Below are 20,067 nucleotides of genomic sequence, written 5' to 3'. Positions count from 1 at the left end.
GCATTAGACTGAACGCGGTTAGTGAATGGGTAGTGAGATCTGCAAAGCGCATCGAAGTGTACACTAGCCTGCATTGATGGGGCTAGACTACCACAGCGACTGCCTTTATAAGTAGGAGTAGGCCCAAACACAGGCATTATTCATACCTGGAATTTAGGAGTCATGGCACAGTAGATTTTATTGATGAAATATATATTTAAGGGTAGAAACTGACAACAATATACCACAATGAACACACGGGAGTCATAGACAGTTCTGTATTTCCCACTAACCCATTAACTTGTAGTGTGGTAGGAGGGTTACATACACCAGTTCTATTGATCACTCGTTGTGAGGTGCCTCTCGGTTGGTTTGGACTCATCACAACGACCAGTGGACTACAGAACAAGGCACTGTCCAGTCCTGTGCCACCCTCACAATTGCTATATTTGACCCCACTGTTGCGTAAGGTCTTGTGAAAAACAATAATAAGGAAGTTTTTTGTTTGTCCCTCCCCCTTCCTTCAGTTTGCGTAATAGCAGGGCACTATAAAAAAGGGAAAAATTTAGTTGAGCCTTTAAATATTTATCTTATTTCCCTTAGAGCATTCATTTGTAAAACACTGGTGCTTAATATTGACAACTTTGAAAGTCACTGAAAAAAATTAAATGGCAATTTAATGTTAACAGTGGCTTATGGTTACCAAATCCATCAAAGCCTATCATGAATATATTAAGCACAAACCCACTGAATTACCGTTGCTAAAGACAGCTTGGCATTTTAAAATTGCCTAGTGAGAATAGATGTATTAAAATAAAAGGATGGACTCTGATCACAATTTACTATTTGTTCTTAAATATAGAAAGAAACCCAGATTTGTTTCTCATTTCTTCATGTTCTCTAGAACATCTAGCTTAGTGGCATAATGGTCTCTAGCAGTATATTAGGCTATATTGTTTCATCTAAATTAATATTTTGGTTTTTCACTAGCTCCCATAGCAAAAAGTCACGTTCCTGTGACAAAGACAATTCATAGGGAGAAGGGTAGTGAAAATTCAGTAAATCATTAATCTTGCACCAATTATGATTCAGGACCCAAATATGGACCCTCTAACGTTTAATTTTAAAAATCAGTCAAGGTCTTCATTTTGTTTTTTTCTAGAAAATTCTCTTAGTGAGAGTTATCCTAAAGAAAGAGCATAAACTATGTCCATGAATACTTTGTCTGCTTTATACCGCTAATCCTGGGGAGGACCGTCTAGGCTGCCTTCCTCCCACAAACCCCTTCCACTCCCATCCAGGCAATTCTGACTCATAGTGATGCTGCAGGACGGAGAAGAATTGCTCCTTAGGGTTTCTGAGGTTGTAAATCTTTGCAGGAACAGATAGTACAATTTTTCTCCCAATGAATGGTTGTTGGATTTGAACTATTGACCTTGCAATTAGTAGCCCAACTCTTAACCCTCTGGATCACCAGAACTGCTTCTGCCTTCTGCCTAGAATGCTTTAATTTCAAGATATTCTCTCAATGTTCCTTCTCCCAAAGGCACAGTGTACTCAGTCCAGACATTAAAAGACTGGCCTCTAAGGGCCAATCTAGACCATCTTGCAACGGGAGCTAGTTTCTCATCTGCTTTCTTGACTTTCTAACTTGTAATCTCAGGAGATCAGGGTTATCCCTGGTTATGGGGAAGACTGGGGAGATTGAAATCACACCAGTGACTGTGTATATTATCCTTTAATTTAAACTCAAGGATTTCTGCCTCTGCTTTGCTATTAGCCAAGGGTAAGCTGGACTCTTCATTGTTACTCAATTGGGCCTGTGAAATAGAAAGTAGAGATTCGGATGAAAAGAATTAAAGAACGAGTGTCAAAGTTATTTCTTTACGTATCTCTTTAATCTTCATCAAACTATACCAACCAAAGTGACATTATAGGACAGCATATAACTGCCCCTATGGGTTTTGGAGACTGTAAATCTTTACGGGAGTAGAGAGCCTCATCTTTCTCTCTTAGAGTGATTGGTGCTTTTGAACTGCTGACCTTATGGGGAGCAGACTGATGGGTCACCCACTACACCACCAGGGGTCTTCCATCAAACAAGAGAAAGTAAAATATGAGAGATCCCAGAAGTTCACAGAAAATACATATTATGAAAGAAACTATGAAGGGGGTTCAGTTTTTCATTGCTATATAGATACTATATGTACTCTCTATATAGTACATGAACTTGTCTGAAGGGAGTTCCAGTGTGATGGATCACTCACTGGGCTTTTCAACACAAGGTCAGCGGTTCCAAACTGCTAACCACTCTGTGGGCGAAAGATGCGGCTTTGTACTTCCATAGAGATTTAAAGTCTAGGAAACCCACAGGGGTATTTCTGCTCTGCCCCATAGGGTTGTTAAGAGTCAGAGTTGACTTGGTAGCACGGAGGGTTTTTTTCAGAACCTGTCTGAGCAAAAGGGGCAAGCTATCTATTTGAAAGGAATCCCTATCCAAGCTACATTAATTCCGTTAAAATGAAGGCAAGAACAAACATCAGATTTATGGTGAAGTGTGGATGGGAGAATGGTAAAATCATTGAGGTGTTAGGAAAAAAAAAATTTTTTTTGCGTTTGAAAAATTTGATGAGAAAATGACTTAAATCATCACTTATAAGTGGATAGCTTTTTTTAAAAGAGGGATGAGATGATGTCGAAAGTGAATACTGCACGAGGAGACCGTTCATATCAATTTTTGAGGAAACCGTCTTGCTCATACCCTGCTAGAAGGAGACTGTTGATTAATAGCAGAAGCATAACCAGTGCCCTACACATCTCAGTTGTGTCAGCTTACAGGATTCTGACTTGAACATTTGAACTTGAGCAACCTTTCTGCTTGACAGGTGCCCAAACGTTTGTGCCCAAATCAGCTTCAGCCAAAAGCAGAGCTTTCAGTGTAAATTGTAAACAAGTGGGATCAAGATCCGGAAACGTTCTTCAAAGAATTGTAACAGGAGATGAAAGAGGATTTTATCAGTACAATCCTGAAAAAAGTACAGCGCCACAATGAAAACAATGGCTACCCAAGGATGAAAACACACAACTTTCCTCTAGTTCCTAAATGCTTACCCCCCCCCACCCCATCATGATCCCAATTCTACCTTGCAAGTCTGGCTAGACAGAGGATGGACGCTGGTACAGATAGGAACTGGAAACACTGGGAATCCAGGGCGGATGAGCCCTTTAGGACCAGTGGGGTGAGTGGTGATACTGGGAGGGCAGAGGGAGGGTGGGTTGGAAAGGGGGAACCGATTACAAGGATCTACATGTGACCTCCTCCCTGGGGGACGGCAACAGAAAAGTGGGTGAAGGGAGACGTCGGACAGGGCAAGGTATGACAAAGTTATAATTTATAAATTATCAAGGGTTCATGAGGGAGGGGGAGGGAAGGAGGGCAGATAAAAAAGTGAGGAGCTGATGCCAGGGGCTTAGGTGGAAAGCAAATGTTTTGAGAATGATGAGGGCAATGAATGTACAAATATGCTTGACACAATTGTTGTATGTATGGATTGCGATGAGAGTTGTATGAGCCCCTAATAAAAGGATTGAAAAAAAGAAAGAAAACCATGGCTTCCTAGAAGGGGAAGTGGTCCAGTCAAAGCAAAACTGAGCAAAGGGCATGGCAACAGTCTGTGGGAAAGCTCAGGGCAGTTATTTACTTGGGGTGGTAGTTAGCTAATCCTTTGTCAATGTGAGGATTAAGAGTGTAGGGATGGAGTCCAGCCTGTCAATCAGGTCACAGCCAATGAGGTCTCTGTGTGGGCATGGCCTTCTCCTGAGAATTCGGGGAACTCCTGTATTTCTTCCTTGGAGGGGGAAAACTTTTTTCTCTTGGCTCACTCCCTTGGAGACTCCCTACTGACAAGACTCACTTCCTGTAAGACATTCCCGAGAAGAAGCCTGCTGGACCTACCCGGATGCAGCCCTGCCAGTGTGGAGACCCTGCCAGTGCTGAGATGCTTACACGTTCACTGATTCAGCTTTCCTCCTGCAGTCGGCATCATAGTGTGTGTTTAGTGAGATTGAGGAGGACTTTGTAGATCGGTCTCAGACATTTGGGTTAATGTTGGATTTATGGGCTTGGATAACACTGGGTTGGGATGCTGTCTTAATGTACACTTAACCCTTTATATAAAACTTAAAAAAAATATTTTTACTGGGGGCTCATACAACTCTTATTGCAATCCATCCATCCATCCATCCATCCATCGTGTCCAGCACATTTGTACATTTGTTGCCATCATTATTCTCAAAACATTTGCTCTCTACCCTGCCCCTCTCCCTCATGAACCCTCGATAATTTATAAATTATTATTATTTTGTCATATATTTATTTATTTTGGTCATATCTTACACTGTCCGATGTTTCCCTTCACCCCCTTTACTGTTGTCCGTCCCCCCAGGGAGGAGGTTATATGTACAACCTTGTAATTGGTTTCCCCTTTCTACCTCATCTTCCCTCCACCCTCCCGGTATTGCCACTCTCACCACTGGTCCTGAAGGGATCACCTGTCCTGGATTCCCTGTGTCTCCAAACTCTCTCTTTTACACATTTGTGTTTATGAATTTGTTTCTCTAGTCTATCCGGACTAACACACTTGCTGACTTTTTGAAGTGCCAAAGAATGTTGAGAGAGTCTTTTGAGGAAGTTAGCCAAAACTTCGGCACAAAATCTCCTGGAACAGCTTCACCAGGGAATTCTTCTCTATAATGACAGTGTTCCTGTGTATTCATAGTATTTAACTAATGGAATTTTACAAGCATTTAGATGGAAAAATCAATCAACATCCACCTTATAGACCTGATTTAGCTCCTTCTGACTTATTTTGTTGCTAAATCTTAAAAGGTATCCGTTTTGCTTCAGTTCCTAGTATCAAAAGAGCTGTATTGACATGTTTAGATTCTCAGGTCCTTTGTGTGTTAGGAATGGGTTAAATGGCTGGGTTTCTATGAGTCGGAACTGACTTGACGGTGCCTAACCATCATAAATGGCTGTTTTCATCACTTCCAAAAGTGTTTTGACCTTGATGGACCTTATTCGTCTGTAATTCCATTCTTCTGTGAACTTTTTGTAGTCCCTTCATATTCACATGCAGAGGAAGTGGTGTGTATGAAATCCTAGGAAGGTATGGGAACGAGCATTTTCTTTGCATCCTGGTAATGCGCATACACCTTGAGGATCCAGCCTGAGGAGGAGTTGGGAGCAAGACAAGAATGTGGGTCCATGTCTTCTTTCGAGACCCCGTCAGAATCGAATAGCTGCCTGTACAGTATCTTACTGTAGGAGTAAGATAGAGTCCGTTTGAAAGGGCTAGATGTAACGAAGACAAATATATCTCTTTACTAAAAGTAGACATGTTACAAAAGGAAAACTCTACTGTAAGGAAGTAGGTTGAGAAAACCACAAACACAGACTATTGCGTAGAAAAGGCAGGACAGCACAAGAGAGGAGAACCGGAAGTCTGGGCGGCATCTCTAGATAAGACGGCGCCCTTATCAAAGTAACTCTAGCATTTCCTGGTTGGATTTCAGCATGCTGACAGGGACGTCTGCAGTGGCTATCCCACCCATCCCACCACGGTGTGCGGCGTCTGTGAGGAGCAGATGACTTGTCTTTTCAGTTCACAGGGCTTCAGAGGAGAGACGAGGACTTCAGGGGCTGTGCTATCTGTAAGGAGTAACAGCAGAGGGCCGTCATCCATACCTGGATCTCATTTAGATGATATGATTCTGGTCTTTGAGCTGGTGCTATCATGAGATGAGACTTTGGGGGTCATCTTGGGAGTATGTTTTCAAACGGCAGGATGTGAATCATTGGGAGATAGAGGGTTGATCATGGTAACCAACATCCAATATGGTCCCTAATGAGACTTACCTCTCAAGTACAATATGTTTAGTCCTTCTCCCCACTTCCATATATGCAAAGTTGGTCTGGTTTCACTAAGAAATTTGGCAGCAATAAAGGGATGTCACTTCTAAGATCAAACTGTAAAGGACATTGCAGCTTCTGACTGGGCTGTTCTTTTAGATCACCTGGTCTGGGGAAGGCCAGTTGTCATGTCATGAGGACGACGTTCAAGCAGCTCTTTGGAGAAGCCCACGTGGTGAGCAACCGAGGAGGCCTTCTACCAATAACAAAAGAGGAACTGGGGGTGCTGTATCAAGTGGGTGAGACCTCTTTAATGCATATCCTCCATCCATGTTCAAGTCCCCCCAACCTACAGCATCACTGTAACTTCATGAGCCACCCTGAGCCAGAACCATCCAGCAAAGCTGTGCATGGATTTCTGACTATGAGAAGCCGTGTGAGATAATAAATATTTGTTTTAAGCTGCTAACGTTTGTTATTCAGCAAAATATAATACAATGCCCAAATACAATATTTTGCTCATTTGGATTCTGTTAGGAAATAATTCTTTATTCAGCTCTACTAATTTTGAAAGGCACAGAGGGTTAACTTCAGCTGTATGATTATAACTGTGTTCTTCTTTGAACGAAAGGATCTACTTTTGAATAAACAATGCTTGAGTCTCCCCAGAGTCTAGCCTCTTCTTTGCAGGATGGTAACAAGACTGCCATCTCTCAGTTTGAAATGTAAAGTTTCATCCTTCCTGTTTCTCTCCCCGGAACATGACTTGGTTAAATAACAGAAAGTATGATTTGATTTCCTTCTTAGTTTTTGTTATAGAAACATTTGAAAACAAAGGAAATAAGGACACATTTCTTCCAACTTCTTTTTATTTCTCTTTGCCTCATAATCAACTTTAGTAAGTTGAACAATAAGCAGTAAAAATGATAGAGTATACAAAGCAGTGCCCAAGTGAATCCATCATGAACCTCTGTCTGAGAATGGTTTCCTAAATAAGGGAAATGTCTTTCATACAAAAAGCCCATTTTCTGTTATTGCCTTTTTTATTTGGACTCCTAGATGCTATATATTTTAAGGCAATCTCAATGGTTGCCTGTCTATCACTAACAAGAATGACTCGTCATAATGAGAGGTGTAGACGTTGTCCGTTTGATCCACTCTAGAAAACTGTCTATTTGATACAAGAGTAAATCACCTCAATTCCATTGTGGAATGAGTGGAGTGTAAATAAATAAATGACACACAAGGATTAAAAAAATCTGGTCAGTTGTAGCAGAAGGAAACAAAGGATAGGTGCATTTGGAGGCTCGGTTTAATATAAAATGTGACAAGACAAAGAGAATTATATGTGATAACTGTAAAGAGAAGAAGGGCTCTCACTGATATAAAATGTCCATGAAATAGTTGCTTTTTTAGGAAGGAAGATAATTTTGAAGTTTAAGACACTAGCTCTCAATTTCTTGAAGTTGGAGGAACTGTGTTGTTAAGTGATTTTTCACTTTTGCCTCCACTAAAGAATTCTAATGTTCAGAACACTGTCTACAATCTGGGTTGGAATTTCAAAGTCTAATCTGGAGAATGGATTTGATTTTGGGATGTTTCTTGGTTGGATTATTTTGCATATTTTTCTGAACACATAAAGTTTTTGTCTTGGGTCTTTTGTTTGCTCATTTGCTTGTTTTGTTTTTAGAGACAAGAAATGGACTCTCAAGTGTTCACATTTTTCCTTTTACTTTTGTTTTTCCTTTTACCTTTTGTTTTCAAAAGGTCTTTGGTGTTTTCAATAATTCTATTAAAATGCAATATTAAATTTGATTGCGTTCTTTTTACTAGTATCATCAGAAATGTTTTGATGAACTATTAACAGAGCTGCTTAAAATAAAATGTAAGGTTCCAGCTGGGGATGAAAGAAAGTTATACCTGAATCTGGGCCTTATAGGAGCTTATGGATAATAAAATGCTTCTAAATAAAAAAAAGAAACAAAGAAATCTCGAGATGTCTTGTATTAGAATGCTCTAGAGGGCTTTTTAAAAAGCAGATTCTCTTTACAGTGAATGTACTGAACCAGCGTCTCTGGAGGAGGGACTTCTGAAAGTGCAAAATAATAGGGTCTATGATTCTAACGCAGATCAAACTTTTACTAGTAGCTCCCAAGGAGTCACTTGGATCCTTCCCATCTCATGGCAGCCCTGTACACAGTGGCAGGGAACGCTGCCCAGTCCTGTGCCACCCTGAAGATCCAGTGCAGATTGGACCTTGGGGATCCATAAGGCTTTGAGTGGCTACTTTTCAGAAATACATCTCCAGTCCGTTCTTCCTAGTCCATCCTAACATGGAAGCTCCACTGAAATCTATTCAACACCTCAGCACCATGCCCGGTTCTACTGACAGGTGGTGGCATAAACCACATACGAGGTGTATTGGCCAGTAATCACAGTAGGTCTCCTACCCTGTTTCCCCCCAAAATAAGACAGTGTCTTATATTCTTTTTGCTCCCAAAGATGCGCTAGGTCTTATTTTCAGGGGATGACTTATTTTTCCATGAAGAAGAATACGGTACACATTTATTGTTTTATTGAAAGAGCCCTTGCACTTCCTGTCTGCTCTGGCTACGCTACGGCCAACAGTGAGCTGCATAGTGGCGCCCACCACTATGGTCCAGAGTCCAGAGTTACGGTAGCTTCGGGGGGCCTTATTTTTGGGGAGGTCTTATTTTTCAGGGGGATGCCTTATATTTCAGCGAGAGGCAAAACTGTAAGTAGGTCTTATTTTGAGGGGATGTCTTACTTTCGGGGAAACAGGGTACATGGAAAGTGAGTATTCTACCACAGATCCACTGTTGGGCCAAAAGAAAGCACGCTCCTATTGTGCGGATTCCTACTCACAGCGATCCTATGGGACAATAGAACTGCCCCAAAGGGTATCTATCTCAGCCTGTAATCTTTACTTGAGTAGATTTCCGGTCTTTCCCAGCACCTTCAACGCCCCCGCCCTCACTCCCCAGTCAACTGGTGGGTTCAGAACATTTCTGATAGCACTAGAGCACCTCGATTGATTTATTTTATCATCAGAAATGTTTTGATGAACTATTAATAGAAAAACCCTCCTTCAAAAACCTTGAAGTTCAAGGACCATTACTTTAGTGAGAGCTTTAGGGTAAAGGAATAAACTATTTGCATTGAAATAGGAGCCACTGTACAATGTTACAATATTAGCACTTAGCAAAGACACACTCTCAGTACTAAGGAAAGTGAACTTAAAGGTTTCACTGAGGAGCTGACTTTTGTGGGGGTTTTGAACAAAAGTTTGTCAAACAGCTGGGGCAGGGGTGGACAGGAACACCATCCCAGAGACTACTGTTGCCCATGATATTTTGCATCAAACACACAGTGGTTACTATGTTGGCAGTTCCTAGCCGAAGACTTCTCACATTGATTCTGCTTTCTTCAATAGCTCTCCTGCCTCCATTTTCCTCGATGACAAATACATTCTCACAAAACACAGTCATGCACATTAATGCATAACTGTGTGTGCATGCGTCTGCATGGGTCGAAGAATGAACTTGTTTGGGTCTTAGGGAAACCATGTAAGACACTTCACAGCTAGATAACACTAAATATTATTGACTAAATGGCTAGGATGGAATGGGCAGATTTTATCATTCATCATATGATTCATTTTATAATTCTAGTAGTAACTGCCAACAGTTTTCTTTTTAAAGCTTAGAAGATGGACAGTGGTGCACTGTTTTCTGGTTTGTTTTTGCACAAGGATGCTGTCATGAACTTCATGCTGTTCTTGAAGGCTGGAGGTGCAGCCACCCCAAGAATCCGAACTGGGTAGAAAAGAACCGTAAGAGCCAATCAGCGTGTTCTCGGGAGCAACTCTAGCCAGGGTACTGGGGAGCATTGGCCGAAGATGCGACTGTGTTGCATAGGACAAAGAAGGCCCGAATTGTTTGAGGCGACAGAAAAGCCAGTATGAGGGAGTTAAGCCTGAGTAGGATTGACCATTAGCTAGACGGTCTTTTAGTCGGGAGACTCCTAGTCATTACAGGTGCGTTGTTTCCCGGGATCTTGGAGAAACTGCTCGCAATTGTGGTGGTACCAGCACCCATCATGGCGGTAAGGAGCTTCACGGTGCCGGGTCAGGTGACACAGCGCAGCCGGCTCCCTCCCTAAACGTCCCCCCGCCCGCCCCCGACGTCGCGTGGGGGCGTGGCCTATCCGGACGCGCTTCTCAGTAATTCCTTCACCTGGAAAACGGAGGGAGGCGCGTGCGCAGTGCGGCCCTCCGGCCCGGCGCGCGCAGGCCCGCCCATCGCTCCGCCCCGTTCTTCCGGGCGGGGCCGGGCCAAGAGTCCGGCGGCTGCTGGCCGGGGCTTCGGAGACTTCCTCGTTGGGAGCCCGGCCCCGCGGCGTCCGGACTCGTCGCCCCGCCGTCCTCGCCGGGACCGCCGGCCCGAGTCTAGGTCGCAGCCGCAGCCCCACTGCGTCGCTCCCACTTTGCGCGCAGGTCCTCCCCGCACGCCCCGCGCTCGCTACCATGCCCAACCCCAGCTGTACCTCCTCTCCCTGCCCCCTCCCCGAAGACGTTAGGAACCTGTTGGCAGGTAAAGAGCGGCAAAGGGGCGGGCACCGCTGCCGGGGCGGGAGCGAGGGCGGGGAGACGGCGAGCCGGCGGGGACAGAAGCTTGCAGGGTCCCTGCTTCCCCCTCCGCGCGCCCCTGTTCCCACGCTCGGGTCTCCGGGCCCGGGGGGCGGGAAGAGGGCGGTTTGGTGGGAGGGAGGGAGGGTGGGCGTGTGTGCACCCGTCTGGCGCGGCGGGCCGGGGAGAAGCCCTTTGCGAGGGGCTGCACGAGTCATCGCAGCAGGACAGTTCTTCGTGAACTCGTGAAGACGCCGCGCGCGCGCGTGCGCGCGTGTGTGGGAATGAATGAATGTGGGTGAGAATATGAGATGTGCGCAGGGAACTGGAGTCGAAGCCGTAGCTTCTGGGGGCCGGCCCATTGAAGAGGGAGGAGGGTGGAGAGATGCAAACAGGCGTCAGAGCCACAGGTGTTAGGGGTTCTGGGCCGGACGGGCAGATGAAAGAGTTTGTCTTTCCTGAAGCTACCTTTTTTTTCCCCTTGAACATTCTGTGCACCCATATTAAAGAGGGCCTGATTCTCAAATGACCGCATATCTTCAGCCTCAGTAGCATTAAAACGGGGGACGGAAAAGGGAAGGATGTGTTCAAGTCCTACTTCCTGTGTCGCATAATGATAAAAGTACATTCTTTTTTGCACCCTCATCTTCCCCTTTTCCATTTCAGATAACTGTTTACAGGAATTTATTTTGGGAATTAAAAATTCCCAAAATTTGACACTATGGTTTGACACTATGACTACTGAATGTACTCAAGGTGCAGATGATATTTTCACTGGGGATACATGAAAATTTTATAGTTTGGGACCTGGTAAAGGAGAAAAAAAAATTAGGGTGGCACAAATCTTATGTGTCCCAATGGTCTGGAATCCTTATTATTAATTCACTTTATTATGTGCACATCAGAGTGCTGAAAATGGGATTTTATTTTAGTTGTCTCTGAAAGACTTACTTTTGAATACTGCCCATGAGTAGCTGGATTTACAAAGTTTCTCCTAAATGCCCATGTTACAAGTTTCTTCTTTTAATTCTCAAAAACAAAAACATCCAAAAATTCACACTCAGTCATTGCTATAGCAGTGTGAGACCAAAGCTAGTATGATGCTGAATTATTTTGGTTGTTAGGGTTGCAAATAAAGCCAGTAGTATACGACTGGTGACTGGGTTTGTAGTACTTCATTCTGTGTGGATGAGTGCATCAGTGGTGGGATAGTTTTTCCTCCTGTGAGATGTTGGTTGCCATTAATGGATGCCACCAAGGGAAATATAGTGAAAGAACTGTAAAAACTGATTTAAGGCTCCTTTTGTTCCATTATATGAGTTTGACATGCACACTGATTTTGTTCTGCTACAATTCTTGTTGGTAAAATGCTGGAATTGTTGCTTAGGATGTTATTCTAATAACTATCAGAAAAGTATTTATCATTTATTGCAAAAATAGATCTCACCATTTGTCAGGATTCTCTAGGTCTGATTTTTTTGAATTTTTGAAATAAAGTGTAGATCTCTGGGTGTATGTTTCTAAAGCTTGGCAGTTTCCACAATAATCAGGGGCTACTTGGATCCATAATAGTTTATCTAACCCTCATTGGTCACAAATGTTTCTTGTGGCTCTTCGTTGGTAATTTAACTGAAAGCTCAGAATTACATCATGTTGATATTTTCCACCAATGTTAACTTCCCATGTACTTCAACATGATTCTATGCCAGAGAATATACTAACATAGGGTTTGAAATCCGCCTTCATTTTTCATTCACCTTTTTAGGCATTTTTAATATTGCATATAATTAAAGAAAATCACATGTTAATACAAATTAGTAAAAACAGCTATGAAAACACTGAAACTTTAAGGATCGTAAGTTTGCATTATACTTTGTTCAGAGGTTATTTTCAAGAGGGGTGTGTGTGTGTTGTGTGTGTGATTCTCTTTTTGTGTATGTGCAAGAAAAGAAACATGAACTAGTGTTTTTCATGTTTTTGAAATAACATTCAAGGAATGTCATTAAGATTATATGCTGGGCTGATTTTTGAACTAGAGAAGGTTTAAGAATACTTGCTTTCAGCAGTTATGGTCCTGATTTCATGAAGAAGAAAAGAATGCTGGTGAGCTTGTACATGGTGATTTGCATAATTCTGGTATATTGACTAGTGTATTGGGTACCTAGATTGAGAATTCCTGGACTAGAGAGGAAGAGTGAGCATCTGCTGGGATTTTAGACATGTCGTTTGTCTACCAAAGATCTTTTCTTTGAAAGGAGGGGGAGGTATGGGCAGTCCTCATTGTAATGAACAGTTGAGCACTTTTGGAATTCCCCACACTATAATTCCAAGGCAGAGAAGAAACCAAAACATTCAGCAATTTTAAAACTCCCCCTTTTTGTTTCCAGAGAAAAGAATATGAAGTTAAAGCTAATGCCTATCAAAGTCATATTGCTCTGGCATCTCTCTTTGTGTCTCATGTGCCTATATTTCAAATCATCGTATGCCAACTATATTTTTAAACACTTGACAATTCATCTGCTTGATAGAATTTGGTGCTCCAATATATTCTTCTAATCATATTTATTATTTTTCTCTCTTATTTTCTTTCCTATTAAAGCAGTTTTAGGTTATCTTTTCAATATTTATTCCTCCTCATTCCTTTCCCTTAAAAAAAATAAAAGGCTTTGTACAGAAAAACCAACTCAAACCAAAAAACCCTCGAACCATAGAGGTTCTTAACTCACCTATAATGATACCCTTGTAAAGTGTGTCAGTATTGGTATTATTTCCTATGGAACCAGCATATTAAATCTTGATGGCTTTGCCCTTTTTCTAGAAAGCGTGGAATTATTCTTTTGTGTTACATGCATAGGAAATGAATAACATTTTTTAGATGTTGTTCTCAAAAGCAAAATTGTCACTGCTCTATGCACCACAGAACTTTGATCTTACCCCTCCTCACTCTCAGAGTAAGTGGGAGAACACGCTCCCATGTTGTTTGGAACAGTTCCGGCTTGTACCGACCTCATCGGGTTTCCTAAGCTGCACTCTTTCTGGAGCTAGCTGCAGACCTTGATTCCCAGCTGAGTCCTTAAGCACTGTGCCATCAGGGCTTCTTAGAATAGATTTAGGATGGATAAATAAAATCAAAGGATAATCCCCAAATTTGTCCATTTAATCCTCGCCAGAATCCATCCAAATATTTTGGGTAGGACTAACAAGGATAATCTTGATTTATATGAGCTTTTCCTCTGGGCAGGCAAGAAAAGGAAAGGAACAAGTCACTCCCCTTCTATCCGTTTGTTTAGATTACCCTTTGAACCCTGGGGTGTTAGTAGGTTGCAATCAGATGACTATCTTTTAGGACAACAAATTTAAAAAGGAAAGTTGTAAGAGATTTCCTCCCCCCTTCTCAAGGAAAAAATGCCAAAGGAGAAATTAGTTGTTACCAGTACGCTGAAAAATCAGAACCGAAGCATAAGCAGACCAACATAAAAGAAAGTGGCTCTCTGGTTTCTGCAAACAGGACCGTGAGGTTTGATTCACATGGCAGTCTTACCATTGCACTTTTCCCTGGGGGGACTGCTGAGAATATGTGAAAAAAAAGAGAGTGAAAACTTTCCCCATTGAGAAAAGGATACTTACTCCCTTTAAGGTAGGATTTACAAGCACAATCTTGTTTATGTAAAAGATGCAATTCAATAAAAATGGAAACAACATTTAAACAATGCCTGGTGTGGAGTGTGGTGTCTTTGAATGCTGCCTTTCCCAAGATTCCACGTTTAATTCGGTCAACATTTTGATTTGATTTGTTTTTTCCCCCTATGAACAGGATTCACTGTGTATCTGGTGCCCCTTCCTTCTGGGGCATTGACTGAGTATCTAAAGGGAAGAGTGCCACCTACTGAGTCACCAAGACTCACCTACTTGTTTAGCACCTGATTTTTCTGTAGGGCAAGACCAAGCCTGTCCTATTGGCAGAAGTAACTAATGAGCATGAGAGTGGTATAAAAACAATTGATCTCAAAATGAAACCAGTCCAGGCCACCTTTCTGACTTGCTCATCTAGAAATCAGAATATATGTTTCTAAATCAAGGGATCCAGGACCTTTTGTAGAGTTTACTTGTATGGGTGACATTATTAAGGTGTGATATTTGGAAGATTGCTTATTCTAAATATATAGCATCTTGCTTTTTTCTTGGGAGAAAATTTTTGGCTGACTTCTTCCCTATGGCTCTCATTGAAAGTATTTTCATCTCTGATTACTAAGTGAGGTTCTTGAATTATGTACCATTTTAATAGTTAATCAATCCCAACTATCATCGGTTTGTCTTTTAAAAAGAATCTCAATATACTGAAAAATGAGCAGCATATGAAAGATTCCCTGAGTGTCTCTTTGCTGTTATCAGCTTTAGCGTACTATTAGAAAGAGCTAGAAACAACAGAATAGGAAAAAGCCTCTGGTGATTTGAGACACAGTTCCGTTGCCACTCATAAATTTAAGATTAAGTGTCATATATGGGTGATAAAAGTGGCATAGGCTAGTTTTTATATACTCATTAGTCACTTAGTTTGTCTCTTTCAATTAAAGCCAAGTCTATCTTTCTCGTTTCAGCGAGTTTACATTTCTTTTTCAATCACGCTCCGAACCCATTACAATAGCTGCTGCCTGCAAGTGAGGCTTGTGTAAATCTCAGACTAATGTGCTAGTCACCATGGCTTCTTTGAAAATGCACGGTAAAAAGATTTTGATTATTACAAGGAGCTATTTATCAAAAGTCATCTTTTAGAGGTTGAAAGATACCCAGCCTTATCCTTTAGCAGTACAGCTTTCTATCAGAATAAGTCACTTACCTTCCCCAGCCAATTCTGAGAAATTTCTCAGATCACTGGCCTGTAAGGCTCGGGTATGTTTTACCCATTCTACTGTGAACACTCCTCTTGCCCGTTCTGTTGAAACAAAGTTCGGTTTCGACATAACCTATAAAAATGTTAGATAAGCCAGAGAAAGACATTTATTAGAACAATCAATAACTTTTCAATTAGCCATTTTCCAGCCCTGGGCATTTGACTCCATTGATCTGCATCTACCCAGTTTAATTGATTTATGCTTTCACCAGTAGGTGTTTGGTTGGAAAATGACTTCTCCAACCCCCTTTAACAGAGAAGAAAAGAACATGTCTTTTTGCTGTTGTTGTTCTGAAGCCAGCTTAAATTCTAAACCGAACACCCTTACTGAATTAAGCTTGTCTCAGGGAGTACACAGTGAAATCTGACCCCATTCATAAAGAAGAGGGAGCCAAGGTACAAGTAGTTGAGCCATTTGGGGTGTTTTTACAGCTACTTTATTGATCCAGGTCAGAGCAAATGGTGGTAGTCAGTCCACTTCTTGTTCCCTTCCCATCTACAGTTCAAGCCCCCACAGGCTGTGTGTGTGTGTGTGTGAGGGGTATTGAGTAAGTTGGGGGGTTTGGTGGGGCAAACAGGGTTGTTACCTTTGTGACTTGTTACACTTTCTGGCTGAAGTCCTAGTCCAGGCTGCTGGTGGGGGACAGGGAGCTTTCCAGAGTGAGAGCTCAGCTTTGCAAAGCCAAGAGTTGGTCATTTCCAAGAATGCCAAGGCTGTGCCAACCGTGCACGGAGGGGTCTGCCTTTTCCCTGTGCCATCCTTAGGATGTTCACAGCAGGGTGGTGGGGAGTTTGCAATTGTGTGTGGTAACTGCCTCCAGACCCCTCAGGATTTTAGGGGAAGAAGGCTGGCAGTTTTCTAGGGGGTCTGTGCACGCACATACACAGACGTTAAAGCGGAGTGCACTCCGTGTGTCTTAAATGCTCTCCTCTAAGGGAGCAAGCTGGCTTTTGAGGGGTTTCTAACAAACTATTTGCTTAAGAATTGCTAAGCTATGTTGACATTTTTAAAAAATTCAGACTCTACATTTATTTTCAGAGCAGTTGCAAATCTAACCCTTTCAGCAGCCCTCTCATGTACAACAAACAGTCCAATTATACATTATAAATCTGAACCCCAGGCTTGGGTGCGGAAGTTTCCCTTTTGACAGTGGTAAGGTGTACGGAGCAGGAGCAGACACAATCACCACATTTAGACTGGCTGGGAGAACTTTTCCCCCTTTATGACTCTGGGGCAGATGGAGATGGGAGTCATTCTTGGGTTAATTGTAGGCACGGAGACCTACTGTGCACTGGTCTTCCCCGGGCAAGGGTTGGGGTTAGACTTGATGCTTTGGGGCACTCCCTGGGCTCCAGCTCCCCTCCTCTCTTCTCCTGCCAGTGTGAGTAGAACCTCCCTTTCCGAGGTCCACGAAGTTCTAATTCCAGGCCAGGAGGTGAGCAGGGAAGACAGACCTTTCCTTGTAATCAAATGATGATATTCCAGGAATGTCAGGCAGTGAGGGTGATGTGGGAAGGGAGGGCTGGACCCTTAAAGAAAGATAGAAGAGGCGGGCACGCCGCCCGCGTGTGGATGGTTTGCTGGGCTCCTCAAGGGCTTCAAATCCCTCTGGCAAGCAGCCAGAGAGCACTGGGTTTGCCCACGACTTTCATTGCTCACTTTTGAAATATCACCCTGGCTCTGCTCTGCAACGCAGCAGCCCCAGCCCCGGTTATCTGGGGGTGGGACTGCCCACGCCCCGTGCTCCCCACTCCGACTCAGTGACAGCGCCTCAGGGCTCAGCACTCCCTGGGCCACTGGCTCCGTGCTGGGGGACCCTTTCTGTCTTCTTAAGGGACCCTGCCAAGGCAGCCCCTGAAAGTCCAGGGCTCACCTGTGCCCTTAGCTGACCCAAAATCAAATGGTGGTGGTGGTGGTGGGGGGGACGGGGACGGGGAAAATGGAGGCAGGAGGGTTTCAGAAATAACCCAGATTTCAAAAGTTCACAAAAGGAAGCTACCAACAACCAGCAAACTCGGATTATTCCAGGAACCACTTCTGTAAAGTTCCTCCTCCTCCTCCTCCTCCTCCTTCCTCTTCTTCCCTTTTTAAAAGAAAAGCGGATCTTATGCTGCCCTTCTCACACCTCCTGTGAGAACTAATTACCCCTAAAAAAACCCAGTGTTATTATTGACTTTAAACCTCTTCTGAGATAAATTTAGGAAAAAATTTAAAAAAGCCAAATTTCTCTGAAAATTCGTCTTTTCTTCTCAATCACGGAATCACCTCCCAACTCAAAACAAAACAAGCCAAGGATTCTTCCTGGAGCCTCCGCCCGCCCCCACCCCTCTTTCCACACACAGTTCATCAAGAAGAGCCTGATTTACTCCTAAAGTATGACCTGAGGATGGGGGCGGAGCTAGGAAACACTGCATGGAGCATGGCAGCTTTTTATGTGTTTTGAGGTTTTATGGAAACAAAATGACATCCCTCTTGGGCTGTAATTCGTTCTGTTCTTGCTTCCGGATATACAAAATAGATCCTGTGTGTTTAAACTTGGGTTGTATAATGGAAATGTAAACTAGGCAATTAGACACTCATGGAAGAAGGAATTAAAAAGACAGACTCCAAGTGGAAATAGCATTAAGCAGACATCGTGCCGGTGGTTCTCCAAAGGATTGAGTCTAGTCGAAGAACTTGCGAACCTGAAAGAGAAGCTGCTCCGCCCGCCCTTTGCCAGAGAGACTGCAGCCGCTCAGGGAAGCCCCTGGTCGTCCCCTTTCAGCTGAATGGGAATGTCACTTGTATCTCTGGCTGTGACAGTCCCCAGAGGTCAGTGCTGCTGCACGGGTCTCATTACTTTAGACCCGTTTTCTTAACTCCCTCTCTGCCCCTCTTCAAAATGGGAACAAGTCAAGGGAAGAGAGGCTGTGATGGCTCATTTTAGTACCTTAGTGGACTTCAATCCCCCAAATTATAGATTTTAAAGAAGCATTAGAAGGTTACATTTTGATGCTTGCATATAGGCTTAGTAAAGCATCATCACCTTTGCATGTTTATTATGAATGAACAGACCATAGCAGTCGAACAAACTTTCCCTTCATTGCTTCAGGGTCTTTCTAATTGCGATCCAGAATTTGAAATCGATTACATGCTATCCCAAGTGCTAGGTTTTAGATTGTTGATAGTAAGTGTAGCTGAGAGACTCTGATACTGCTTCTGTTACACTGACATGTTGTATTATATCTGTGCATAATATTGATATATATTTGGTACTATCCTTTTATCTGTATGAGTCAGGAGATAAAGTAGTTAAATAAAAAAAGAAAGCCAAACACGATAACTTTAATATGAAATATGGATGCTTCAGCCGTACCCACTCAAAAGATTTGTTTTCTCTAGCCTCTCTCAAAAGGAATTTTAAAATTCTGAAAAAAAATTACTTAGAGTTGTAGGGTATAAAATATGGCATTAGAAGTAACCAATAAGAGTGGGGCTAGTATAAAATTAAACCCACAAAGATTTGTTAGAATTTTATGAGAGGGCTAGCTATACAGCAGAATAATTTAGAAATTTCCTTTTTCAAAAAAAGAGCTCATGAAAATGTTGTGTTTCTTTCATTTCGTATTTCCAGGTGACGATACCACAGCAGGAAGCGAGAGCTCAGAGCTCACAAACCACGGGGGACTAGTTCTCCTTTTCATATTTGGGTGGTCAGAGCAGCTAGGGAGGAGGCGACTTGGGAAGCTCCTCCCCCCTTTAAAACATTAAGCATTGTGTATACCTGAAAATGGATTACACTGAGAAAAACAAGCCTTTGCCAGAGACATTAGTTTATGTTGGTATCATATTGTGAATGACCTGTTCACAAAGGAAGTTACAGGATACTATAAAATGATACTGACACATGCATAACAGCTCAGTGCTTGCTTTTATGTGAGAGGATATGTTTTATGGGGCACCACAGTTTATTAAAACTTGTGTGCTGCTTCCTGGTTTAATGGTGCAAACATCCCAATAGCGTTTGCTGTGCTAAGCATAAGTAGAGCATACAAATTTTATTCCCTAAGTAGCGAATAGATTTGTCCAACGTAGTATTTGAAAGATACTTTAGCTGTTATGCTTTGGGTTGATAAATAACTATAACAAATTGTACAGATATTAACACTTAAGGCTGGAAACAATTATTGCCCTATTTGTCTTCACAAAAAAGTGATTCCTATAATTTGTATCCTATTTCTTACCTTTCTTGTTTTAGATGTTGAAACATTTGTAGCAGACACACTGAAAGGGGAAAATTTATCCAAGAAAGCAAAGGAAAAAAGAGATGCTCTTATTAAGAAAATAAAAGACGTAAAGTCTGTGTAAGTCACTTGACTTTTATTACTGATTTCTTACTTAGAAGTAACTTTGTAAGTAACATTTTAATAAAGAATTTGGTATCATTGGTTACATTTTTAATGTTATATCATAATTGGTATTAAACATTGTTAGAGGACAAAGTTTTTACTGTAATGGTTTAAAAAACTACACATACTTATAATACTCTTTTTGGTATCTTATATAGCTCTAAGCATTCTAGTAAAATAAGACTGTTTTGATTATGTGGGGACATACGTAAATTATATATTGTAAGGCAGATTGAGGATTTTAATGTA

General features: G+C 42.2%; 1 protein-coding gene across 3 annotated transcripts in view; it reads left to right on the top strand.

Annotated features, from left to right (window-relative positions):
- Positions 1-10,391: 10,391 nt before the first annotated feature.
- SKAP2 (src kinase associated phosphoprotein 2) overlaps positions 10,392-20,067 on the top strand; it is a 188,718-nt gene continuing 179,042 nt past the window's right edge. For all 3 annotated transcript variants that reach the window (XM_004702733.2, XM_045288951.1, XM_045288950.1), the window contains exons 1-2: positions 10,392-10,503; positions 19,668-19,773. In XM_004702733.2, coding sequence (XP_004702790.1) covers positions 10,437-10,503; positions 19,668-19,773 — 173 coding nt within the window. In that variant the 5' untranslated portion in view covers positions 10,392-10,436. The remainder of the gene's footprint in view (positions 10,504-19,667; positions 19,774-20,067) is intronic.

The sequence above is a fragment of the Echinops telfairi genome, unplaced genomic scaffold (genome assembly GCF_000313985.2).
Source record: "Echinops telfairi isolate 266 unplaced genomic scaffold, ASM31398v2 ScPeMD7_23;HRSCAF=83, whole genome shotgun sequence".
NCBI classification, from domain to species: Eukaryota; Metazoa; Chordata; class Mammalia; order Afrosoricida; family Tenrecidae; genus Echinops; species Echinops telfairi.
The sequence above is the reverse complement of the archived record's forward strand: the minus strand, read 5'-3'. Positions and strand labels throughout refer to the sequence as shown.